General features: G+C 36.6%; 2 protein-coding genes across 3 annotated transcripts in view; both read left to right on the plus strand.

Moving 5' to 3' along the window:
- The window catches only part of LOC106052464 (uncharacterized), a 129,465-nt gene that overhangs the window by 53,710 nt on the left and 47,929 nt on the right, over nt 1-27,826 (plus strand). Inside the window, exons 6-9 of the mRNA XM_056007562.1 lie at nt 7,463-7,607; nt 11,199-11,316; nt 11,823-11,925; nt 14,800-15,050. Of these exons, the coding sequence (XP_055863537.1) occupies nt 7,463-7,607; nt 11,199-11,316; nt 11,823-11,925; nt 14,800-15,050 (617 nt within the window). The remainder of the gene's footprint in view (nt 1-7,462; nt 7,608-11,198; nt 11,317-11,822; nt 11,926-14,799; nt 15,051-27,826) is intronic.
- On the plus strand, nt 20,199-26,035 carry LOC106057386 (uncharacterized). 2 transcript variants are annotated; one of them, XM_013214556.2, is made up of 3 exons: nt 20,199-20,640; nt 21,739-21,929; nt 24,232-26,035. In XM_013214556.2, exons 2-3 carry the CDS (start codon nt 21,748-21,750, stop codon nt 24,806-24,808), a joined length of 759 nt encoding a protein of 252 aa, XP_013070010.1. In that variant the 5' UTR covers nt 20,199-20,640; nt 21,739-21,747; the 3' UTR covers nt 24,809-26,035. The 2 variants fall into 2 exon arrangements, with proteins under 2 accessions (XP_013070010.1, XP_055863538.1); XM_056007563.1 differs by having other exon boundaries at nt 21,742-21,929.

A 27,826-nucleotide genomic window follows, 5' to 3' on the forward strand; every position in this document is an offset into this window, starting at 1 on the left:
AGCTTTATTATTTTAAAAATAATTTTAATTGCGTTACATGATAACAGATATAATTGGTTGATAGGTTTTAAAATAAGAAAAGTCTGTGTGTGATTTGTTAGACAGTTGAGTTATTGCACTTGTAACTCTCGTTTGCTGCCTGAACTTATCGATCTATGGAGAAATGATTTGTACACAGCTTATATCAACTCACTCCGTCTGTTTGGTACACACTTTGTACACATTGTTTCCCCCACTTCCCATTCTCGGATCAAGTTGAAACTTTGTACATATACTCTTTGTCACTAACAAAACATGAAACAAAAAAATGTTGCTTTTTTTAATATGAAAAAGGTAAAATAAATCTTACAGTATTGAGAAATATGACTGGAAATGTGCAGTTATTATTATTTTTTTTTTGTATTTTAAAAATACTTTGCTTGTTTTTTTTTCTTTTAGATTTCAGTATCAGCCTAGAAAGACCATAGACTTTTGTCGTATGGGTGCTGTGAAAGCTCGTGCAACCAAATCCCTATACTTTTTTTTGAATTTATGGCCTTTCTTCGAAAATATATAACACAAAAAAATCATATTTTCAATCTTTTAACTGAGAATTAATTTTTACATATTTTTTTCAAACAAAACTATAAAAAAATAGTATATTTAAACAATTTCCTCCCCCAAATAATTTTAAAAAATTTATTTCTGTATTTGGCAACTTTCCTATGCTCCAGCTCAAGGTAGAAATTCGAAATAGAATTATTTTCTAATTGAAACTAATAAAAAAGAAATGGTAAAAGTTTAACATTATTTTATACCGCTAACGGTGGATAACAATTTCTATGGAGGCTGCCCAATGCAACGTGGCTAGGCAAGTTGGAACATTTCTGATAAAACAATGTGCTGGTCTGTCTTAATGAATGTTACATAGGTGATAGTTGAGATAGTAAAGATGTGGTTGTGTAGTGAGTTGGATTTTTGTTTAAATTTTATCATTTAATTTGTGTTACTGCTAGATCTCACTTCCAGTGGTGTTACTGCTACATCTCACTTCCAGTTAAGTTACTGCTAGATCTCACTTCCAGTGGTGTTACTGCTACATCTCACTTCCAGTGGTGTTACTGCTACATCTCACTTCCAGTTAAGTTACTGCTAGATCTCACTTCCAGTGGTGTTACTGCTAGATCTCACTTTCAGTGGTGTTACTGCTGGATCTCACTTCCAGTTAAGTTACTGCTAGATCTCACTTCCAGTTAAGTTACTGCTAGATCTCACTTCCAGTGGTGTTACTGCTACATCTCACTTCCAGTTAAGTTACTGCTACATCTCACTTCCAGTGGTGTTACTGCTACATCTCACTTCCAGTTAAGTTACTGCTACATCTCACTTCCAGTGGTGTTACTGCTAGATCTCACTTTCAGTGGTGTTACTGCTGGATCTCACTTCCAGTTAAGTTACTGCTAGATCTCACTTCCAGTTAAGTTACTGCTAGATCTCACTTCCAGTGGTGTTACTGCTACATCTCACTTCCAGTTAAGTTACTGCTACATCTCACTTCCAGTGGTGTTACTGCTACATCTCACTTCCAGTTAAGTTACTGCTAGATCTCACTTCCAGTGGTGTTACTGCTACATCTCACTTCCAGTGGTGTTACTGCTACATCTCACTTCCAGTTAAGTTACTGCTACATCTCACTTCCAGTGGTGTTACTGCTACATCTCACTTCCAGTTAAGTTACTGCTAGATCTCACTTCCAGTGGTGTTACTGCTAGATCTCACTTCCAGTGGTGTTACTGCTACATCTCACTTCCAGTTAAGTTACTGCTACATCTCACTTCCAGTGGTGTTACTGCTACATCTCACTTCCAGTTAAGTTACTGCTACATCTCACTTCCAGTGGTTTTACTGCTACATCTCACTTCAAGTTAAGTTATTGCTAGATCTCACTTCCAGTGGTGTTACTGCTACATCTCACTTCCAGTTAAGTTACTGCTACATCTCACTTCCAGTGGTGTTACTGCTACATCTCACTTCCAGTGGTGTTACTGCTAGATCTCACTTCCAGTGGTGTTACTGCTACATCTCACTTCCAGTTAAGTTACTGCTAGATCTCACTTCCAGTGGTGTTACTGCTAGATCTCACTTCCAGTTGTGTTACTGCTAGATCTCACGTTCAGTTGTGTTACTGCTAGATCTCACTTCCAGTGGTGTTACTGCTAGATCTCACTTCCAGTTGTGTTACTGCTAGATCTCACTTCCAGTGGTGTTACTGCTAGATCTCACTTCCAGTGGTGTTACTGCTAGATCTCACGTTCAGTTGTGTTACTGCTAGATCTCACTTCCAGTTGTGTTACTGCTAGATGTCACTTCCAGTTGTGTTACTGCTAGATCTCACTTCCAGTGGTGTTACTGCTACATCTCACTTCCAGTGGTGTTACTGCTAGATCTCACTTCCAGTGGTGTTACTGCTACATCTCACTTCCAGTTAAGTTACTGCTAGATCTCACTTCCAGTGGTGTTACTGCTACATCTCACTTCCAGTGGTGTTACTGCTAGATCTCACTTCCAGTGGTGTTACTGCTACATCTCACTTCCAGTTGTGTTACTGCTAGATCTCACTTCCAGTGGTGTTACTGCTACATCTCACTTCCAGTTGTGTTACTGCTAGATCTCACTTCCAGTGGTGTTACTGCTACATCTCACTTCCAGTTAAGTTACTTCTAGATCTCACTTCCAGTGGTGTTACTGCTAGATCTCACGTTCAGTTGTGTTACTTCTAGATCTCACTTTCAGTTGTGTTACTGCTAGATCTCACTTCCAGTTGTGTTACTGCTGGATCTCACTTCCATTTGTGTTACTGCTAGATCTCACTTCCAGTTGTGTTACTGCTAGATCTCACTTCCAGTTGTGTTACTGCTGGATCTCACTTTCAGTTGTGTTACTGCTAGATCTCACTTTCAGTTGTGTTACTGCTAGATCTCACTTCCAGTTGTGTTACTGCTAGATCTCACTTCCAGTTAAGTTACTGCTACATCTCACTTCCAGTTGTGTTACTGCTAGATCTCACGTTCAGTTGTGTTACTTCTAGATCTCACTTTCAGTTGTGTTACTGCTAGATCTCACTTCCAGTGGTGTTACTGCTAGATCTCACTTCCAGTGGTGTTACTGCTAGATCTCACTTCCAGTAATGTTACTGCTACATCTCACTTCCAGTTAAGTTACTGCTAGATCTCACTTCCAGTGGTGTTACTGCTAGATCTCACTTCCAGTTGTGTTACTGCTAGATCTCACTTCCAGTGGTGTTACTTCTAGATCTCACTTCCAGTGGTGTTACTGCTAGATCTCACTTCCAGTTGTGTTACTGCTAGATGTCACTTCCAGTTGTGTTACTGCTAGATCTCACTTCCAGTTGTGTTACTGCTAGATCTCACGTGTTACTGCTAGATCTCACTTCCAGTGGTGTTACTGCTAGATCTCACTTCCAGTGGTGTTACTGCTAGATCTCACTTCCAGTGGTGTTACTGCTACATCTCACTTCCAGTGGTGTTACTGCTACATCTCACTTCCAGTGGTGTTACTGCTACATCTCACTTCCAGTGGTGTTACTGCTAGATATCACTTCCAGTGGTGTTACTGCTACATCTCACTTCCAGTTAAGTTACTGCTAGATCTCACTTCCAGTGGTGTTACTGCTACATCTCACTTCCAGTGGTGTTACTGCTAGATCTCACTTCCAGTGGTGTTACTGCTACATCTCACTTCCAGTTGTGTTACTGCTAGATCTCACTTCCAGTGGTGTTACTGCTACATCTCACTTCCAGTTGTGTTACTTCTAGATCTCACTTCCAGTGGTGTTACTGCTACATCTCACTTCCAGTTAAGTTACTTCTAGATCTCACTTCCAGTGGTGTTACTGCTAGATCTCACGTTCAGTTGTGTTACTTCTAGATCTCACTTTCAGTTGTGTTACTGCTAGATCTCACTTCCAGTTGTGTTACTGCTGGATCTCTCTTCCATTTGTGTTACTGCTAGATCTCACTTCCAGTTGTGTTACTGCTAGATCTCACTTCCAGTTGTGTTACTGCTGGATCTCACTTTCAGTTGTGTTACTGCTAGATGTCACTTCCAGTGGTGTTACTGCTAGATCTCACTTCCAGTTGTGTTACTGCTAGATGTCACTTCCAGTTGTGTTACTGCTAGATGTCACTTCCAGTTGTGTTACTGCTAGATCTCACTTCCAGTTGTGTTACTGCTAGATCTCACTTCCAGTTGTGTTACTGCTAGATCTCACTTCCAGTTGTGTTACTGCTAGATCTCACGTGTTACTGCTAGATCTCACTTCCAGTGGTGTTACTGCTAGATCTCACTTCCAGTGGTGTTACTGCTAGATCTCACTTCCAGTGGTGTTACTGCTACATCTCACTTCCAGTTGTGTTACTGCTAGATCTCACTTCCAGTGGTGTTACTGCTACATCTCACTTCTAGTGGTGTTACTGCTACATCTCACTTCCAGTGGTGTTACTGCTAGATCTCACTTCCAGTTGTGTTACTGCTAGATCTCACTTCCAGTGGTGTTACTGCTGGATCTCACTTCCAGTGGTGTTACTGCTAGATCTCACTTCCAGTGGTGTTACTGCTAGATCTCACTTCCAGTGGTGTTACTGCTAGATCTCACTTCCAGTTGTGTTACATTCAAGTTTGTTTTAAAAAAGTCTTTTCAAGTTTATTTCATTAAGAATTTCTTATGCCTACGTCGGTTTAATTGAACTAGCCATCTAAAGCTACAAGCCAAGGACCGAGTTGCAACAATCTAGAAATAAAAAAAAAAGGCAGTAACAACTGTTGATATGTATTGATTCATCGTTTAAAAAATCGTTAGATAAAAAAAATGTTCCTATATTGAAGAGTAATTATCCCATATATCAAAGCATCTGGCATTAGAATAATGACTACGCCTACAAGGTATTTTCCCTTTCAAAGAGGAATAATTTGTGTTGACAATTTCAATCTCATTTTCTCATTCTTTTTGTGGTCTAAATGATGAACACACGTGTTTTCCTCAGAAAGCTTATCAATTATTAAAATCTCCAGACTACAAGACTTTATAAAGACTTGGTGATTCCATGACACAAAATGTAATTCTTGATCTTGTCAAGCTAAGCAAAATATTTTCTCCCTGCATGATGGGCTAAAATATTATTTAAGTTACTTAAGATGTCTTCCTAGAAGTATTTTTAAACAGAATATTTAATATTCAAAAATACAATAATTTAAAAAAAAACACCATCAAGGTATATTGTGTCATAAAGATAGAAATTTCCTAAATGAATGAAATCTATGAAATTCGAAATACATTTTTGGTCAATATATAATAATAATAATAATAATAATAATAAAGATAATAATGATAACAATAATAATAATAATTCTACGGATCATCTACTGTACTGGGATAGGCCTATTTTGACTGACGAAACGGTAGATTTTAATCGCCCTAATTTGCTGCTCATCGATAAAAAAGAAAAGGCCGCTACCATTATTGACATCGCCGTACCACTATCTCATAATTTAAAAAAAAAACTGAGCTGGAAAAAACAAAGAAAATATGGGAACCTTGGCTTGGAGATTAAGCGTTTATGGAAATTATCTAAAATAACAATATACCCCATTGTCATATCAACCGAGGGAATTATAACAACTGACCTCACAGACATCTTCAAGGCCCTTGGCATTCCTAGGAACATTCTCGTTGCCTGTCAGAGGGCGGTACTGCTGCAGACCTGCCACATCACCAGAAAATTCCTTGGTGGAAACTGATAAAGGGACTACGATGAATTTTGTTTCCCTTTAACGAAACTCAACCCTGGCTTCGCCAGAGAATAAATACTCGCTCTTTTATAATAATAATAATGATAATAATAATAATAATAATAATAATAATAATAATAATAATAATGCAGTATTTCTCGTAACTACGCAGCCCAAGCTGTGACCTACATCCACGTCAGGTCAATATATTAGCTTTGAAGTATGTATCAGTTTCTCAATTCAGAACAATTCTTCCTATTAACTTGCAAACTCCACATAAAAGTGGGTGGACAATGGCCGAGTATTTTGAAACTGCTATAACGATTTTCTTAAAAATTGTCAGTTTATGTATATCTGTGGGGAAAAAAACCCCAACTAATTGGAAATCTGGTTTGACCTTTTTTTTTTCTTTTTCACAATCTCATCTTAAAATTAACTTTGGCTTACCTTTTTTTTTATACATGACAATAGCGGGTAAACTGTTTCTTTGTATTCAGTAAAGAGTGAAATAAATAAATAGACTTCGATTAAAATTTAGCGCACCTCTTAAACATTAACATACGTTTTAATATAAGAACTTGCTTATGCAGAACTTATTTAGAGTGCACCTATCGTATTGAAGCATTACAAGAAATAAAAAGAAAAGAAACGTTATAGAAAACCTTTAACTTCTTAGATAGAGGAACTGATGTACATTTTTTTTATTCTACTTCTTTGTATTTTTGTACACATCTGTCATAACAAAATGTATATAAGTTGTCCAGATTTAGCAATTCTTACAAAGCTTATATTAACTCTGTCTGTCTACGTGGAATGTTGTGCACCTTATTTCTCCCACTTCCCATTCTGAGATCAAGTCGAAACTTTGCACACTTATTTCTTGACAATGGCAACACATGAACACATGAACTATAAGAATGAAAGTTACCCCCTCCCCTTCCTACACCACTGGTCAACAAAAGTAACTGGACCATAGCGTACTGAGCATGCTATAAGAATGAAAGTTGTGTTAAACAAAATAATACAAATATTTTCAATCACAAACACTTATTATTGTAAGTCTAGAACGAGATCTACTAAATATTAATTACACGATTTATTCAAAATAATTGATGTGATTTTACTCAATGTAAAATTTTTCTTTTAAATGTTTCTGTTTATTTTACGTACTTCAAATATTTATACACAAAGGCTTCTACGTTTTGATCTCATATTTTGTTTTAGGTCGCCCTTTAACTGTTTGCTAATTTGTATTATATTTGTATAGGCCTAAAGGCCATTCTTTTAGGCTTAATATATTTATTTATACTTGAGATATCCAAAAAAAAATAATTCTTTGGAATCGCGAATTGTAAAACTAGGCGTCACAGATCCTACAATAAGTTGAAGTTGAAGGAGAGCCTTCTATTTATTTCTACATTTCATTTTTTTTATATGAAATATAGATAACTACTTCCTAGCCCCCACATACTAGAAGACGACAATAAATGCTGTCGGGTTTCTTTCAAGATCGAAGACCACAGAGAGTCTGAAGAGCATACCACACGACAATGCACTTTACGATAGTGTAAAGGTTATATGCCTTCAAACTTTTCATTCGATCATGTATTTTCTAAAAACTTTCTTTGCGGTTACGAAACGAAAGAGTTTAAAAAATATTGATTTGTCTTTGCAGGCGATGGCACCATCTTGCAGAACCTGACCACTGCCTACCGAGAAACAGACAAAGTCATATCCAATATGACCAGATGGGTGGTTGAACCAAACATCAGTTACTTCCAATCAGTAGAGTCCTTCCATGCTCGTCTTAGAGACTTCAGGTGAGTTTCTACAAGGGACAATAGCTTTCGTGTTCTTTTAACATCTTCGTATGTGTCCGTATCACGTGGGAGTGAAATAAGTCCTCTAAGACCTTTGACCCATGGAAAGAGCCTTCACATTCACCGAAAATGGGGAAAAGCTTTCTTGATTTCATCTCTCTGAGATGCTCCTTAAGTTGAGAGATCAATGACTGTTCAACATAGAAGTCCTTTGCCGAACTGTCACTTGTAACCATGAGCGTCGCGTCACGTTTGCGACACATGCTCTCCTACAGAATAATGCGCGCAACCTAAAGATAGCTTTAACATGGTGGCCGAAACAAGGAAAACGCCAGCGACGTACTCGTATAACTTGGAAGATCTCAAAGCAGTGGACGCCAGATAGCTTGGTCGAGAAAGTGCGCTTGAACTTGGCTGGGCTACCAAGAAGGGAGCTCGAGGTTCGACACCCGACTGAGCGCCTAAAGGCAGAACGGAAAACAAACTCCTAGATACCCCCCCCCCCCCCCCAACTGGTCCACACATGAGATTGGACCAAAGCGCTCTGAGCATGCTATAAGCATGAAAGTAGCGCTATATAAAGGCTATAAATATATATCTTCTGGGGCTGATCACTATGGAAACAGCTTGACGCTTGATGCGCCGAATGGCGTGAAAGCATCTAAATTTAACTCTCAATAGTACGCTAGCAAGGAGAGGCCGAAGGCGAGAAGATCTCTGGACAGCCGCTTATTCCTTTGTCTTACCATCACATCAGGGAAAGGTCTGCCTTTAGCAACAAGATATCTTTGGTTTGAATAGGATGAGTAGCGCCCTTGTTTTAATTTTATCTCTTAGATGATTGCTACTGTGGTAGCTAAGGGACTGTATTCATTTTTACAGTAAGCATTTATACAAAGCTTAAATCAACGCACTCTGTCTGTCCGTCTGGTAAAAAAAAAATTGTAACGTATTTCTCACACTCCCATTCTCAGATCAAGTTCACAATTTAGACAATTTTTTATTGTACCTAACAAAAAAATTAATCAATATAGTAATTAACCATTTCAATTAGTCAATTATTTACTGTTAATTTTGTGTTTATCTTTCAGTATTAACAGATGTAACTAAATTCAAACATAAAACCGTACACGTTATTTCTCCCACATCCATTTTCGGATCCAATTAAAACTCCCCAAAATTATTTATTGGACCTAAACAAATAACGAATCAATTATAAAATTAACAATTAGTCAATTAATTGTTGATAACTAATTATTTTGCTTGATATCGACCTAAGGAAACAATTCTACATAATTGAGTAATATGGTTGTAAATGTGGAGTTTTCCCCTTAGAACAGCGTTTTTTTACAAATGTATTTATTATATTTCGCTTGTAAGATTCCAATCTTTCATATTACATTTACTGACAATAGACGTTTCCACCTGCTATCCAACTTGAATGTATCTAGACCTCAGAAGGTGTAGTTACATGGGATTGACGCCGTTCAATCGAAGATTTATAAATAAAAAATATAAGGGTTTGGGGTTTTACTGAAGCCTATCAGAATTTCGGCTTCATCAACCTTTCAATTACATCTGAATAAATATAAAAAAAGGAAGGTTCTCCTTGATGGATGTATTATTTTTCAAGTGTTCTGTTTGTTTTATAAGTTTTGTAAGTCCCTTCAGAAATGTAGATTGTTAGGTGTCAGCTAAGCCTAGTTTCTAGAGTGAACCTGCAGGACTCAAGGGATGGAATAAAACCTCTCGGTCAGGGAGACAACTTAATATAGTTTACTCTATATTATGTGTTCAGAGTTATCTTCCTTCCAGTTTAATTAGGGAAGAATTTCGTCAAAAAATAGAAGTAGGCTACTATTGGTATATAATCTTTCATCCCTGACCTAATTAAAGCATACACCATGAGCTCTTATTTGGTCATTAACACTGAATTAGAAATGTATTACTACTATTGACCTAATTCTTATCTTACCGCTAAAAATGACCCTTCCTACGTGATTCCATTCTCAGTGTTAAACAGCTTTATACTGTCCAGCTGTTGCCACATCAGATTATCATCAGATACTACCACCAATTAGTTGAGGCACTGTCCTACTAAGTTCTAGATCAATATACTTTTTTTCACAAACGGATCCACTTAATTCTGGTTTTGTCAATTCGTCCACGTTCTCTCATTAAGACTATTGTTTTCAAACTATCTGGTTTTCTTTTTTAGACAAATATACGATGGAAGAAAATCTATAGAAACAGCCTTTAAACAAAAATAAAGCACCAAGAACAAATTGGGATATAAAAAAGTAGAAAACATTATGTTAAGATAAATAAAAATAAATTAGGCAATGACAGGCTGTTTAAATGTTATTGAGAGCTCAGCTGGCGATCTGAAGCTCGCGTGTTATAATTAGGAATACCCGGATAGTGATTTATGGTTTAACATTTATACTGCATTTGGATTTTAAAGGTTTGACATGTCCCTAACTAGAGGCGGTCTTAGTAGAGCGCGGGGCCCTGGATTAGTGTCAACAAATGCGAGGCCCTGAGCCTTTATATACTGTACCACATCACTCTAACTGGCTCGTCCGTCTCTAACGTAGTAGGCCTTATTTGCTATTTGCCTTTCAGTAATTACATAGTGTATTGTACTTGATTTTCATGAAAGATTTCTTTTAAAGGTTAATAAACGTAAATAACGATACTAAAACATTTCGCATGGAATATTTTTTTACCCCGCCCGACACTCCCCCCCCCCCTCCCTTTCCGAGAAAAAACTCCTGGTGAAGTGAATGTCTAGATCTACTAGACTTTTCTTATAATTCAATGATAGGACTTGAGATCTAGACTTAGAATACGATGCGCAAAATGTTCCTTAGCATAAATTTATTAAACTCTTCAACGAATGTGGAAATACCCAAAGACGTCTAGTCCATTCAAGATCAATATTTTCTCGTTCTCTAGCCAAATTGAAATATATTCTTTTTTTTACTTTGAAAAATTATAACGGTCAAACTAGAGTTTTCTCAGTGTGACCAACACGCTAGTAATTCTTTTCACAACTATACACGGCAACTGCCGAATTTCTAGGAAAAAGGTTATACGTTCCAGTTAACAGCATCCTCAGCATCAAAACTTTCGACATCAATCAAGAAGAAAATAACATCAACAATAAATAGATGATCAGGAAGTAAACGTCGTAATTAAATGCACTGCCGTCATTGCGGAACCTGAAAGCATTAAAGATAATAACAATATTGAAAATGATAATGCATAGAGACACAAATCATCAAATTCAATAGTAACATAACAATGGCATTGATAACATCAACAACGATAAAAACAATAATTTTGATGACAAGAAAAAAAAATATCAACACCAAAACAAACCAAACTACAAGGATTGCAACAACATTATAATCAACAACAACAACAATTATCAGCATTGTAATCAACACCGACATCACAAACAACGTGAAAGGGAACAACACAAAACATCAGAACAATGACCACAACATCAACGTAGCAACAACTAAAATAAATTGTGAACAATTCTATAATGGCTTCATTTCTTTGAATTGTGTGAACTCTTCACAGGAGTCAGGTGTTGTCCACCACTATTCCTAATATGACGGTACCGCAAGTGATTAAGTTCTACAGTGACGACAACGCCATCATTGTCCGATGGGTTGGTCAAGTCATTCAACACTCCAAGGTAAACGAACTAATACAATTAGTCTTGTTCTGCTCGCTACTTGTACTTTACCAACTCGATAAGGGCATATCTATACACGAAGAATAAAATGTAGATTATAATATTAAGAAAGTTAGCCACTTTGGACAATGTATCTGTGAAGCCTCTACACATTCCTGAATTTTTAATTCAATATTTTTTTTTTGAGAATCCATCAGTTTAATATTCCGTAATGATCTGACATCCACATTATAATCATTATGTACAAGTTAATTGTTCGGTAGATGCCGATGATCAGACTCAAATTTTGAGACATTTAGATCTAGTTCAGAACATTTTTAACCCAACAAAAAGAATACAAGGATACATATAACGATAACAAAAAGAACTAGTAACAGATTTACAGAGTTACTAATATCAGCGTTTTACTGTGAGTCTTGAGTTTAAGAGCCAATTAATTTACCTTAGTTTTTTATGAGTATAACACCAACACGGCTTTAAATATTTCTTTTGTTTTTTAAAACCAGAGTGGAGATCTTTGGAAGACGCTGGTTGGTTATTACATGCTCATCTTAAGTAAAGAGCAGGCGGGGGTGGAGCGAGCCCTTGGTAGTACATTTTACGCCAAAGGTAAACAGTTCTTTTCGCATAGTTATTAAAATGACATAAGTGAAAATGTTACTCTTGATACAAAATGTAAAATGCTTTACATGGTTCGGATGTTCCTTTAGTGTATAAGATAATCTACTTTCTAGCCCAAACCTCCCGCAGGACGCCGGGGGATGGCAGCAGTCAGAGTATGAACCCGGGACCACTAAGACGAACAAACCACTGTCCGGCGCGCACACCGCCCGATGAGGCAGCCATCATGTGATTCATATTGATTGAGCGTTGAGCAAGGGAATAGAAGAGCGATACAGAAAAGGTCTGCGTCCCCTCTCCCCTGTCAGGTGTCCCCACTCAAAGATGACATTAAAAACGTGTAACTTCTAAGCATTGCACTGGCCTCTAGTTGGTGACATAGGACATCATTTCATAATTCTTCTTGGTAAAAGCTTCCGTTTTAAGCATTTTGCTTTAAAACTATGAAAAATGCATTTTTTTCCCCATTTATGTAAGATTTAGATGAATCACAAGTAGACATATTCAAACTGCATAAAAAATTGTAGAGTTCAATATGTAAATTCAAATTTCAACTAATTGTCTTCTGTCGATCAAAAAATATATTTGACTTTTTTGGTTACACATAGGTTAAACGTCTCGCTTGTTGCTAATAACAGCAGACTTTGGTGACACTAATACCATAGAATCAATAGATTCTTGAACAAAGCTACAAATAAAAGTCCAAGAGAGATTTTAAAATAAAAATGTTTATTTTCCTTCCTACTCTCGGTAGTTCACATTGTCTACATCTATACTTAAGCAGGGGCGGACTGGGTGTCAAAACTCAAAAGGGCCCTGGCTTTGCAATACGAATCGGCCCACAAGTAGCATGTCATTAGATGTGCATCTATTGGTAGGTCTACCTTTAAAAGTAAAGTTTCCCTTTTAGACCTAACGATCTATAGGGCAGATGATGTAAAGGTCATCTGTTTATGTGCCCCACGATTAACGAGTGTCATGCGGCTAGCACAGCGATCAACAGTCTTTACTTTTTCCAAATAATGTCAGATACCTATTAGAGCTGAGTGGACCCAAAAAAAAAATCTCAGTCTTCATCAGGATTCGAACCCGGAACTTATCGGTTCGGAAGCTACCGCGAATCTTACCTCCAATATTTTCTCCGTTCAATGTCAGGGACCTGTTAAACGCTTTAAAATTCAGATGATCTTATCTTATATAATACCTGGGTACTCTATCGAAGGCATCTAAGGCTCCTCCAACGCTTCCATCAAAGGTGCCTTCACCTCATACGCTGGCAAGACTACATTACAAATAACTATGTTCTGCTGGTGGCTTGTGTGGACAGCATAGAAGCATTAATTACCACTTAGTATAAATGTCAAACAAGCAAAATAAAAAATAAATAAAAAAGGGAAAGAATTACTACATTTCCCCCTCAATACTAAAAGATTTATTTCCCTTTTAATATATTAACATTCACAACATAAGTAGATCTCTATCAACAAACTAATCGCTAACAGTTCGCTTATAGCCACTAAAGTCAATGTCCTGTTCATATTTATTGTTTCCTACTGCCTGATTTGTATTGTTTCGGTATCAATTGTAAAGCCACTTAACTTATTCAAAGACATCGGAAGTTGAAGGTAGGCTTATATTCAGGAATTCAAGACTTTAAATCTTCATCTTCGTGGCTCTGCCTTCGTAAGTTAACGTGCCATATCTGTCGGGGTATGTATTGATAGAAACGATCTCATCATGAAGTTCAACAAGGTTCTTGAACAATTTGTGTCTAACTGGCGAGGAACCTTTTAATAATTTTATTGCATTTCCTGGCCGATGATTCCAGCAATTTTCGCTTTTCATCTCTCGATTTTTCTTCATCTTCGATCTAAACACTTCTATTATCGATCCATGTTTGGTCACATGTTTTCAAGTGTTCAAGATTTTCAGTTGATTTGTGAATGACTTCTTGGTGGGAAAAACCAGGGATTTTGCGACCAACCAACCAACCCAAAATGCGCATGTAACTGGAAAAGCCATCTGAGACAATTTCGTTACCAGCGGAACTAAAGACTTTTGCATACGATACTAATTTATTACATGGGGAAATTAGTTAATCATTCGACCCCCCCCCCAACACACACACCAAGGTGTCTGGACCCACGTGTTAATTAAAAACTTCCTTATATAAGGGGAGATCAAATGTTTGGGTAGTCAGTTGTACATTTTATTTCAGTATTCTTAGTATGGATTTATTTACCTAATTCCTTTTTATTGTGTCATAATATTAACTAATTCGTTGGGCCTTTTTATTCCAGAAATTAAATCTGTGAAATTTAAATTATTCAATACTCTTTAGTGAATTTTTATCCTACAATCTGCAACGTGCAGTTTGAGTCACTAGACTTAGAATCAAGACAAAGTGAAGACCTCACAGCACTAGAGTGACAATATCTAGATCTTCTAGTTGTTTAAAATCGTGTATTAATGTCCGACATTTTACAAAATGCAACCTTTTTTTCAAAACAGAAGGATAATTACGTTCTATGCATTTCTATGTGTTAATCTGGTTCTTGATGTTAATAAGAGACAGCGCTAAATCATTGGTTTTCTTGACTGATTCAGACAACCAGTTCCATGTTTTCGTGGCATCAGGAAAGAGACTTACACGACCTTTACTTACTGTATGGAAAAAGAAATGTGCCTTTACTTTTTATTTTTTGAGTATTTGATTAAGTAGTGTTTTTGTATTTGTAAGTTGATATTTCGTGTTTTATGTACTTTGATACGTTACTTTTTAGTCTTCTGTCCCGAGGTGTCTTTAAGTTTAGTTGTTTTGCTTATAGTGTTTCTCTGTTTATATAATTTGTTTTTCAACAGGTGGATATAACGACCAAGAAATGTTGGGTTATCTGGAGAGAAAAATTCTTGGAATGACTTACTTAGAGAGATGTACGGAGTACTCCACGTCCGTCAACATACTGCTGAAAAATGTCTTCATCGGAAAAGAAACGGATATTAATCTCCAGCGCATGCGCAGCGAGATACTACGCAATGCACTGAACGGAAGTGACGTTGTCATGGGGGCTCAATGGTTTAATAACATGACCAAGTATATCAACATTCTCAAGGTAAGTGCGAGGTGTGTTCTGGGTGTTTCCTTTGTTGGAGACTTTGACGAAGTGTGCGTGAACAAAATGTGTGTGTGTGTATCAAGTGTCTGATGTATTCTATGGTTAAGCTGATGCAGACAAGTGGATACAAAGGGTGAAGGGAAGAGGACAGGGCGGACGAGACACAGATTCACGTGTGTTTATTATGGGGCAAAAGCTGTATAGCCTATTTTTGTGAGCTGAGATGCATTTTCTAAACTATTTCACATCTTATAATGAATATATAATAATAATAATATGGCCTCCTTCAGTCGCGAAGCGACTATGGATCCTCTCATGGAATTGAGATGAATACTTGGGCATTAGCTGTGGTCGGAACGATGTCGCCACACATCAGTTCCCCCCTCTCCACGCAGCTGATGTATCCAAAGGAACGGCAGTGCCGATACAGTTTGGGGTCAGCTATATATATACATGTATATATAGTTCTACAATGACATAAAACTCTCGAGATATTTGTAAATAAAACTCGTTTTTTTTTTAAATGAAATACGTTTTTGAGCTTTATTCAATACATGTGTAAGAGTTGAGTTTTAACGTATTGGCACTAGTAGTCTGGAGCTTCAATCTATGACGAACCTCCGCCAAGGGAGACGAACAATGTCCCCTTGTAAAACAATTGTCTGTTGTAAAAATAATAATTTTAAAAAAGTTATTCGTTGTTAGCACCTTTGTACAACCTTTACAATCCATGCACTTACCTATTACCTTATAGCTAAAGGTCTCATCTAATATGGGATGGTCATGGAGGTTGTAAGTCTGATCGTCGACTACCCAGACGACTTTTTAAATAACAATATTCCAATATTTTCAACCTATCCTTCTCTTGGGTGTAACTAACTTTTCAGAGCATGGATCGGACTTCACAGGGACCAACGAGTTCATACTGAATAAGACTAGGCTCATCTTCAACAAAGTAAAAGTGTAATGGTAAAGTAAAAGTGTAATCTCTTATCTTATCTTATCTTATATAATACAAACGTTACTTCAAAAAAGAAGATGATTACGTAATGGTTAAGTCTTTTGATCTATAGGGCAGATGATTGTCATCTGTTTCTGTAGCCCATAGTTAACAAGAGTGTCATGTGGCCAGAATCCACCAGGATACGAGCTAGGGACCCCGGTTCGGAAGCCAAACGCTTTACCGCTCAGCCACCTCGCCTCCTTAAAATTGAATAGAACTTGATCTGTATCATTCGATGACATGATGATGCGTGTTGCAGTATCCAAAGAAGGTCAAAGAGTTTGTGTCGTGACTCTGATGTTCTACATTTTTGGGCTAGTTTTGATACAAATAATTGCTTGTCAAATGTTGTACATGTTTTGGATGTTCCTTTAAAGTATGAAGGCAGTGAGCGGGCAATGAACCCGGGAACCCATGAACTGCTTATGCAGTTTGATTACGGTGATAAATATTTTAATATACATTTTTTTACAGTCAATTTCTGAAAGGAGGACTTGGGCTTGGATCAAACTAATTTCATTATTATCATTTAGTATTGCACAGTGAACAAATGTTCATAAACGTAATTCAATATTAAAATATCTCTGACTTAATGCACGACTAAGATTATTCATGATTATGTAGAATTCTAAAATATACAAAATAATGATAATAGTCATATTAATATCTGTATTTATCGTTTTGGATATTTGTTTTACAATAATGCTTTACGTGAGTATAATAGAATAATTATAGTTCTCTACCATTCTATTAAGTTATTACCATGTTGGCTTTAATAATAAAGTTTGCCTTTGAGTCTGAAAATTAAGGCAGAATTCAATATTTCACGTCCTGTGACCTACATTTTTTACCACATCCAGCTCACACATAATCGTTTTCTATGGTGACGATTTAGGTTCTCTTTTCGCAGCCTACGTCTCAATTTAGAAAACAATTAGATCAATGAGATAATCATTATGTAACAGTTAGGCCAGGTTCACATCTAACTTCACCTTCACTTTCACCAATTCCTTTGTCTGCTGGACCGTTGGGGCACCACACAAGATCGGTCAATCTTCTTTCTCCATTCTTCTCTGTCATTTGCCTTAGTTAGAATTTCCTTGTGATATTCTTTGTGAAATATTAAAACCTGCCCTTTTTCCTGCTTGGGTGGACCACTTCGGGGGGCTATTTTGAGTTTGTGTTTCTACACAAACTGAGTTTGTAGCCTTGTTGAATTGAAGCCTCATTGTTCTTCACTAGTTATCTTCTTATACATTACAGACGCTTCTTTAAAAAAAAAAAGATATGGTTTCATCGTACAACATTAACAGACTATTGAGTTAAACAAGATAATAAAGAGATTACAGCAATAGAGAATTTCAAGTGCCATGGACCTTGTGTTTGTGGTTTACTTGTTACGAATGGGAGGTGTTTGAAGACATTTACTTGTGGAGCGCTAACTAGGTGGCCGCGAACCAACAATTAGTTGCATTGGGTCGTCACAGCCGGTCCACAGATGTGAACCTACGGTGCTATACTAGAAACTGCAGTAACAGTGATTCCCCTAACTTAGTTGATCTTGCCCCCCCCCCCATTTGTTTTGTATTGATAATGTTAAGTACATGTATTTTTTTTTAAACGGAACCGGGTCACAATGTATCAGTTGGTTAGCATTGCTACGCTTGGATAACTGGGCTATCAAGCGGTGTGTTTAACCAACACTCTTGGCCCCTCGCCTCCCTTTTTGTCTAACGACATGGGCCCCATCCGGCGAACAATTCTTTTCTTCGGCCATCCGTTAAGATTCCCGAAATCTAACCTGAGCCTCGTTCTGACATTCCCATTCACACCAGTTTTTGACACGGCTAGCCAAGGGCCGTGACCTGGGATACTTTCCTCTTGTAGAAGCAGACGACATACGCATTCAACCGTGACAGTGACGTCACTACTCTTCCATTTTTGAACCATCTCACTTCTCAACGGTCTTGCTAAAGTATAGAAAGTCTTAAAAATAAATACGTAACATCTTTTATTTCAGCTGTACCCTACTTTAGTTGAATTGTAGAGATACAGGTCATATCGGCAAAATATGTTTACTGTGTACACTGCGTCCTGTGTTTACCTAGCCAGTTTTTTTCAACTGTTGAATATAGTTCGACGTAATGGACCTCATTCACCAATCGTAAACCAACAATATTTAGCCACGCGATTCTCTATCTCTTCAACACAAATTACGATACACACACACACACACAAAATATCTAGACAACAGCAGCAGTCATTGTCTGTACATTTCAAAGATTTTTAACTCGTCAAAAATAATTTAAAAAGGCTACCTCACTGATTAGATGATCTGTTTCATAAGGTGTTAACGATTTTCAATCTCTCATTCAAATACATTAAATAAACAGAGCTACGTTGACTCTGTCAGTAACTTTAGTTTATGCATGGGATCTAGTGAGTTTAATCTTTCGAGCGTAGATATATTTTCATTGAGTTCAAGTAAATTTAGATTGATATAGGGTGAAATGAAGGATGTCTGCCATATTTACACATCTAGACTCTACATTTTCATTCATGGACAGCAGCACACTATTTTAATTAGCCCACAATTTGTTTTTTACATTATTTATCAAGTGGAGTAAGAAGTACACATTGATTGTTAGAGAGTTATTCACAAGGTGTGCCTACAGGCAACATACACAGATATCTAGTAGGTAAATGTCAATGTACAGGGCTTTGTCTGCAGCTGCCAAGATTATCTGGCCTAGTAGATACTTGGTTTTCTTCTATCTCTGGTGTACACAACAAAAGAGCTACGGGAGTTTCAGTTTTAAAGTAAAGGGCCAACTATCTTGAAAGTAGACACCACGTGACTCATTGCTTCCTCTCAAATGCACTCAAACTGGTTTTGAATAAAGAAGTGAGCATTCTCTCCACTTGTCGTGTAGTTAAGAAACGACTTAGCTTCTCTCCAGCTCTATACATAGTCACTGATACTCTCCCTAGCAAGTTAAGCTTACTAGATCTAGTGGTAAGAAATGGCATTCTTTCACGGCTCTCAGACATCCCAAACAATAGTTTGATTTTTCAATGGAGAGGTGCCAAATAAAAGAGGGGGGGGGGGAATTCACGAGGGTAAAATGAAAACGTGAAATGATCAGTTCGATTTAACACTTTGGTTATATTTGATACACCAGTACATTTTGTTCATATTTACCCTGTAAATGTTCATAAATCTTATCTCTTTTCATTCCTCTGCTTTCTACCTCCTTCATTCCCCCTTTCTCCTTCTTTTTAGTGTGTATTTTTTTTAACTTCGCAAAACAAGCCAGAAAAGTCGCTTTGACTAGTTATGGTTGGATGTGGGACAATTGTGGGTCTCGTTGTTAGATTGCTTAGTGGTCGGTTGAGCGAATCGTTTTGTGTGTAAAAGTGCCACTGGCTTGCACAACACAGATAAAAGCTATGGGAGGCCTCTACACGAGTCTTAAGGGTAGCGTGTTCATTGTCATTGCGTCTTAACACACACAGCGCTCTGCACACTAAAAAATGTAGCAACAGATTCAGACAAAAAGATTAAAAAAGTAATTGTGATAAAGATAAGGTCGACTTGGACTAGTTTGATGGCACAATTTGGATTTGTTAAAAATCGCTTAGAAAAAAAGTGTTAATGTTGATCATGTTAAACTTTTCCTTTGTCTTTCAAAGGCGAACCTGACTTTTTAAAAGGAGGGTTCCGAGGAAACATTGAAAAAAATTAAATCCAGTACTTATCGTTTTACTTATCATGTACCAGTAGGGAAAAGCTTCTAGTGTTTATGAAGTGACAGTCTGTACGTCAAGTTTACATATCCATAGCCCTACTAGTACTACAAATTCCACTTTACCATTGGCGATTTTTAGCTCAGAAAGTGAACCACTTTGTTTTAAAATTAAATATGCAAGCTATTTTTTTCATTGTCATAGACACTTATTACTTTTCAATCAGAATTCTAAACTGTGAGATGAGTATACAGCAGCGATGACTTAAAAAAAAAAAATTACTTTATTTTCAGTAACATTTATTTTATGTCCATGCATTAAAAGATTTGGTATTTATCAACTGAATGGAATAAAAACATTTGAAAAAAACAAGATAAATCGACCTCAGGCCGCCCATGAGTCTGTGTAATAGTACTCTTATTATGATAGACACTAGCACCGGATATATATGCGATTAACAAATAAAATGGATGTTTCACATTGAATGTTCGTTGGGTCTACGTTGCTGTTCCGGTCCCACTCAGGTCACGTGATCACGGGCCATTAACTTTTGTTATATCAAAAAGCTAGTCAGCTCATGGGATCAGAAACTACGTCATTAAGCACAGCACTACGCTCCAGTGCCGATGGCAAGGACACGTAGAGGTGAAAGTGTATTGGGGAAGTCTATGCAACCTAGCGTTGATCTCTCGAGTTGGCAGGTCTAGCTGCCTTACCCTGCGTGACAAACACGCGAGACATTTCGTGATCAGGCCTACAGAAAGCGAAACAAACTATTTTCTTGTTTTGAAGGAGTCACTGACTCCAGCACCTGACAATAGCGTCGAGGAATTCAAGGTAAGTTGAACAAAATCATTGTTAATTTGAATATAATGTTAAATAGAAGCACCATGAATCATGAAGTAGAAATGATTTATAAATATGCAGAAGTGTGTAGTCAAAGGAGACAGTCTCACTGTCCCACAATAAAGTGTAACAAAGATTTATAGATCTACAATGATTTTATATTGACATAGACTCCCTTAAATAACTTCGGTGCTCATTCTTTACAATGTATCTTACAAGAACTGAAGAGAATGGCATAGGCCTAAAAGAACCAGGGTCTATAGAAATAGAACATGTGATGTTCACCTATACATCTGGTATGAAGATACATTTCCTTTTTTATTACAAAATATTTATTTTAGTTGAAACGCACAGTCTTTTTTACCGAGTACAAAAATACTTTGGAATATTATTCTTATTTCATAAATAGATAATAAAGTCTGGCAAATCTATCCGTTTAGGAGGAAAATTAACCTGCTTTATGCCATGTGAAACTTAATTCTATTTTTATTAGACCTCAGTTTTTTTCATATTAACATATTAAGTTATAATTCTAAGGGAGTTAAGTCAAAGGATCTCCAAGCATTTCAATCCAATATTTACTTCAAGCCAAAATTTCGCACATAGCATGGTTGGAAATTTAGGCACAGGACATTTAGGCTGCGGTAAATCGGAGTGGGTATTGTTGAAGGGTAACACAGGCAACCCTCCACTCAAAACTTTACATTTACTTAGGATTTATACGTTCCTGAATGTTAACAGTAGAGAAGGGTAGTGACATTTAATATTTCTATTTTATTAACAATGGATCTGAAGTATTTAGTTTAACTAATAATATACACAATATGCGTAATTATGAAGACCGAAAAATCACCGTCAAACTTTGGGATTGGGGGTAAAGGTGAAGCGATGATTGGATCACATTCCGTACACTGAACCTAGTGATGTCTATTATGTAATGACTCTTGTACCAGAGCATTTATATTCCTCACATTCTGATGACCATTTTTTAACCCGTTTTTTCAGCATGAAAATGTAATTAAAATATTTATGGTTGTATTTTTTAAAATAGTTACCAATAGCTCAGACCCTAACATACTCTTCTTTCAGCAGGTAACCATGGCGTCTACCATTCCAAAGCTCTTGACTTTCCTTGTTGTCCAGTTAGTAATCGTAGATGTGTCAGCGAAGACTGCTATTCAATGTCTTGAAGGGGTCAATAAAACAATGGTGCCATTGTCTTGCGGTAATCAATACATTGACATCAAGAACGTGAGTGTGGGAACTCCTACCCGGAAAAGGTACGTCATATCATGTCAGGCTGTATACAATGAACCATATGATGGTCTAAAGATGGGTAGGGGTAGTGAAAAATAAAGTTCCCTATTCAGACCTTGTGGTCTATAGGGCAGATGATGCAAAGTGTCACGGATGTATGTGTCTGTTGTGCTTGATGCATTTGACAATACATTGATAATAACAATCCTAGTTGCTTGGGTATCTTGTATGGTGTATGCGAGTTCTATTACTAAGACATACACCGTTACAAACAAATACGGAAAGGGTCAATGCACAGTGACTAAGTTCACTCGTGATGAAATAGAAGAACGAACTTGAATGCAGACTGGGCCACAGTCGAGTCAGTCACTAAAAGCGATGTCATCCCTTCAAGAGGCCTAGCAGTAACTGTCCCAAAAGTCTAAAATAATAATCTCTCTGTCGTCAATAAAAAAAATGTCGCGTTCAAAGTCTATTACAGTGCGTTACTAAACTAAACTAACAAAAGGTCAGCTATTTCTGTGACTTACGGTTAACGAGTGTATCATGTGGCCAGCACCACGATCAACCACCTTAACTTTCCCCAACTGTCAGGTACCCATTAGAGCTGGGTGGACTCATAGGGTCCCAAAGATCCCGAAATTAAAAATCTCAAGTCTTCACCAGTATTTAATCCCGGCACCCCCGGTTCGGAAGCCAAGCGCTTTACCGCTCAGCCATCGCGGCTCTTGGGGCAGATAAAATTAAGTTTCGAGGATGGTGGAAATAGTTTGAGTAAGATGTAGGCAAGTTTTCTTAAGAATACAGCTAACGATTAAAGTAAAACTACCAAAAAAACACAAACGAATACCATTAAGCTTAAGTTTATACGTGTTTGGGTTGGGAAAAGTCGCAGTCAGAATGTTTCATTTAAACTGATTTTGCATTCTATCTGTATGAACCTGGAAAAAAAAATGGGGAGGGGCGCATTTATTTCCCTCGCACGCACGCATCACAGAAAAAAAAATCTGCACGTCCAATTTGTGGTTTCAGTATGCACTGTAGGTAGCAGTTTTGAGAGGGCCGGATAGAACAGAGCCGGATCGTAGTTTAGGCATCACTCTGAAAAACAAATCAAGCACTTTCAAGATTGGAAAATATGTAGAAGCCAAACACATTGTCATCATCATTTTATTTCCTGAATTTGACCCAGTATTTCTCTTATCCATCTCATTCTGTTACTGCTCTTTTAGCCTTCTCTCCTAAATATAATTCTGAATCGTTAGCAATTACTGGAAATTTTGTGTTTATTACAAAATTACATACCTAACGTAGAACGATACATTAGACGTAGAACGATACATTAGACGTAGAACGATACATTAGACGTAGAACGATACATTAGACGTAGAACGATACATTAGACGTAGAACGATACATTAGACGTAGAACGATACATTAGACGTAGAACGATACATTAGACGTAGAACGATACATTAGACGTAGAACGATACATCAGACGTAGAACGATACATTAGACGTAGAACGATACATCAGACGTAGAACGATACATTAGACGTAGAACGATACATCAGACGTAGAACGATACATTAGACGTAGAACGATACATTAGACGTAGAACGATACATTAGACGTAGAACGATACATTAGACGTAGAACGATACATTAGACGTAGAACGATACATTAGACGTAGAACGATACATTAGACGTAGAACGATACATCAGACGTACATTAAATGCAAGTATTAAAACACTTGGTCCCTGGTGCTGTTTCTAATTTGTCTAAAATGTATGTATTCATGTGCATAGACAAGACATAAAACAATAAAAAATCAATCAATCAATTACTGATAAATTAGTATACTATGTGATACTAACAAGGGAAATGAATCCTTCAGTATTCACTGATATGGCTAATTATGTAGCCATTGGTCCCCTTAGATAATTGTAATTATTTCTCACACACCCATTCCTGGATCTAGTTGAAATTTTGAATAATTATTTGTTGTACCTTACAAAATATGAATCATTTTTTTAAATTCTCAAAATTTTGGTAATTATTTTTTTTTATATCCAACCAGTAAAATTTCATTTGATTGAGTTGTACGTGCGGGACTATTTTCTCTTTGATAGGCTTTGTTTTATACGAAAGGAATTTTAAACCTTGCTTGTTTTTGTCTTTAAATGTCTATTCAACAAAGTTTATATGATAAATGTGTCGGAAGTGAGCATCCCCCTGCGACGTTACATTTGAGTTGAAACCTTCTTTGGCTTACAAAAAGCAATGATATCTATTAATGTTTCTAATTTCTTTCTTTCCCTAGCGGATGTGACATAGACTCTACAAATGACGTCTGCTGTAACCAAAGCAATGCATGTCTCTACCCCAATACAACCTTGTTCAACGAGTTGGCCTCTTGGTGTTTTCAGAGAAAGTCATGTGACATACCATTGTGGGCTGTGGCCTCAATAGCACAGTCCTGTAATTCCAGCGTGTATCAACTTTTTGCCACGTTCATGGTCGTTGATTACGAATGTGTGGACACTCCTCCCACTTCTACTTCTACGACCACAACTATGCCGTCTGCATCCACAGTAGCAATGCCAATGACCACCAGCTTCTACAGCAACAACTTGACCATGGGAGAGCAGGCCGCCATCATCTGCTGCATCATGCTGTTCATCGTCCTCATCGGCACTGCCGTGGTCATCTACAAGAGAATCAAGTATGGTCCACCCGAAGATTTCAGAAAGCTCTTCAGCAAACCCCCAGAAAACCCAGGCAATGACAGCCCTGGTATGACCCCATGGTTACCAGGCGAAGCACAAGAACAGGTGTACCAGAAAATGGCCGAAACCCAAAAGAAGAAAAAGAGAAAGTTCCCGAAATTTAAATTTTAAAATATAATATGAACATGTAAAGCAACATTTTCTGAATCCTTGGACCAAAAAGCTGGAAAGACATTATGATACTATTCAAGAAATAATTGTGGATGGTATGATACATACACATTTTTATGTGATTTAGCTGTATTGAGATTTTAAAGCTTGGCTATTACAAAGTGTCTGGTTTTAAAATCTATCAACATAGTTTAAGATTGTCAATTTATTTGTTCCCAAGAACTAAATCCTGAGCATCTAATTTTTAATATTTTTTCTCCCAGATTGTTAAATCTTCTAGTACTATTTTATTCTTATATATTTTAAAACACAATATGTAATTATTTTAGACCAATGCTTCTCTGGTGTGTTTAAATACTTTGCAAAGAACTTTTTATTTGTATTGTTGTATTCCAATTCCATTGTTCTGTGCACTGTTTTATAATATTGCGTGCGTATTTATTCAGTACGCTTACTTGAAGTTAGAGAGAATAAATATTCATCAAACTGAGTTATTAAAACACTTAGTACATCTATCAATGATTAAAAATAAATCAATGATTTTCAAAACACATTAAATAATGAGCAGATCTATTTTCAAGAAAACATTATAGATCAGAGTTCATTTTGAAATATAGAACGACTGAATCTCAATCTCTTCTTATAGTAATAAAAGACAATAGAATATTATTCCCAAAAATAGATGTTCAGGTCATTACAAATATATTTTCACTATTTGCCCAATTGCAATGAGCAAAATGACAGAGAATTTTTAAATCTAAAGTTAATATTCATACTGAAAAAAAAAGTGAAAATATGACAGCATGTCTGTTGACATGACACCTGTATGCTGACATCTGATTGATACATAGATTGTTGACATGTGACATTTACATGCCCACATTTGAATAACATCTAGATGACATGTGAAGGACACCTAGCTATGGGAACGAGACATAGATTGCTGACATGTGAATGACACTTAAATTATGACATGACGTTTGTACTGAAGAATTTACTAGTTGCAAAAAAAATATTTTGGTCTTGCATTTTTTTTTATTGCATTTACCTTGTTTATTAAAGTATTTTTTTTTAGTGAACATATGCATTTACGTGAGCCTGTCACTGTTCAAGTGAACACTATTTGTTTGTCCGGTTTTACATGTAGTACAGATTTGTATTGCAGATTTGTATTGCATCTATAACTTGTTTTAAATTAATTTTTAAAAAATAAAATATTGAAATATATAGATTTAGTCTGTATTGATGTTACAGTATATAAAGTAAATACATACATTTCAATTAGACAATTATACGGGTACTGATCATTGGCCTCCTTCAGTCGTAGAACGACTATTGCTCATCTCTTGGAGTACCTTTCTCCGTGACTGTAGAGCCCTATTCTGGAGAGACACCCCCATCCATATACAAGGCAGGTGAATCTGACAGAGCCTTGAATGAGACGAAAGCCTGGACATGGCTAGGGTCAGAACAATTTATCAATTTTATTTAGCCGGTGACCGGTCACTTCATCCCCGGTCATTGCATCCTTGGTCGCCTCATCCCCGGTCATTTCATCGCAAATTAAATATATTTTGCTTATTCATTGTGTAATTGTGCTGTTAAGACTCTTTGGCTTTAAGCCCTCATTTCATCTAATATATAAATATGTTTATTTATAATACGTCTTGATATTTTTGACAGTCATTATAGTGTTTATAGTGTTCCCCTACTCTCTTCACACATGGGAAATGAAAGAAAATATTTCAATAAGTGGACATATTGTAATGCGGAGTATTTTAGTTTTATTGTTACTGTTTCTTGTTGGGAAGTCAATATTACCCTGCATGATGTAATGATCAAAGTCCAAGGTGTGGTGGCAGAGATAGAAGTACGATAAGAATATTTATGATCATGCCGCTCTGCGCTCATAATTTATCATCAATAGCCAATGTGAGGGGGAAGTAGTGGAAATCTATTGAGAGATGAGAATGATTAGAATACTTATGATCTTGCCGCTGATAACTTATTTCCTGAAGGCCATTGAGCACTTTGTTAATCGTTCTTTCTTGAATATGAGCGTGTTATTTCAAAATCTGTTATAACGTTTTATGTACTCAACTAAACGCTGACTTCAAGAAATACGCCACACACTGGCCAAGACGTTACAAACGATGTACAGCTATATGAATCAATGGATCAAAAGCTTATCTGATTGATTTTAATTAACACGCAAAAACAATTTTTTACATATAACTCTATATCTATAGATGTTAATGTGCACATAATTAAGATGGAAAGCAATAATGAAAGTATTATTATTCATTTTTAATTATAATTATAACAATAATAATGAACAACAATACCTCAACTATCAGAGCATGCGATTCACAGACTGTAAAATGGTTATCTAACACCCAATAACAATCCAATCCATCAACATAGCAAAACACAATGAGAATGATGTCAATAATGTAATAAAGCTCTACATTAAAATAACAATATAAATAACGATATAAAATTCAGCAGGATTTAACTTCTGGAAAAAAAATCTGAATTAACATAATGAAAACAGAGGTTTTTCAGTATTTTTACAGATTGATAATCTAACAGCTCAGTTAACGGTTCAACATAGGACCTGGAAATATTTTTTTTTGTACTAATCTTGTTCTGTATCATTTAAAATGCTCACACACCAGCAGATAATTAAAGGCATCACCTATTTCATGTGTGCAAAATGGACATATTCTATCTTTATAATTCGTCCTCTTGAGACGACCTAGATCTACTGGAAAATTGATATTACTACTTCTAATATTTAAAACAAGTAAAGCTTCCCTAGATTGAATCAACGGAAACTCTTTTTTTATGTGGATAAGCGCACAATATTTTTCCGAAACTGACAGTTGTGTGATTGGTCTGTAGTTTTTTTGATTATTCATACTGCCTTTGTTTGTATAAATTGGGCTTATAATTCCAATAGACCAAATCTCATAAAAGATTCCCAAAGTGAATATAGCGTTAAATAGTTATGGTGGT

Source organism: Biomphalaria glabrata, chromosome 13, assembly GCF_947242115.1.
Source record: "Biomphalaria glabrata chromosome 13, xgBioGlab47.1, whole genome shotgun sequence".
Lineage (NCBI taxonomy): Eukaryota > Metazoa > Mollusca > Gastropoda > Planorbidae > Biomphalaria > Biomphalaria glabrata.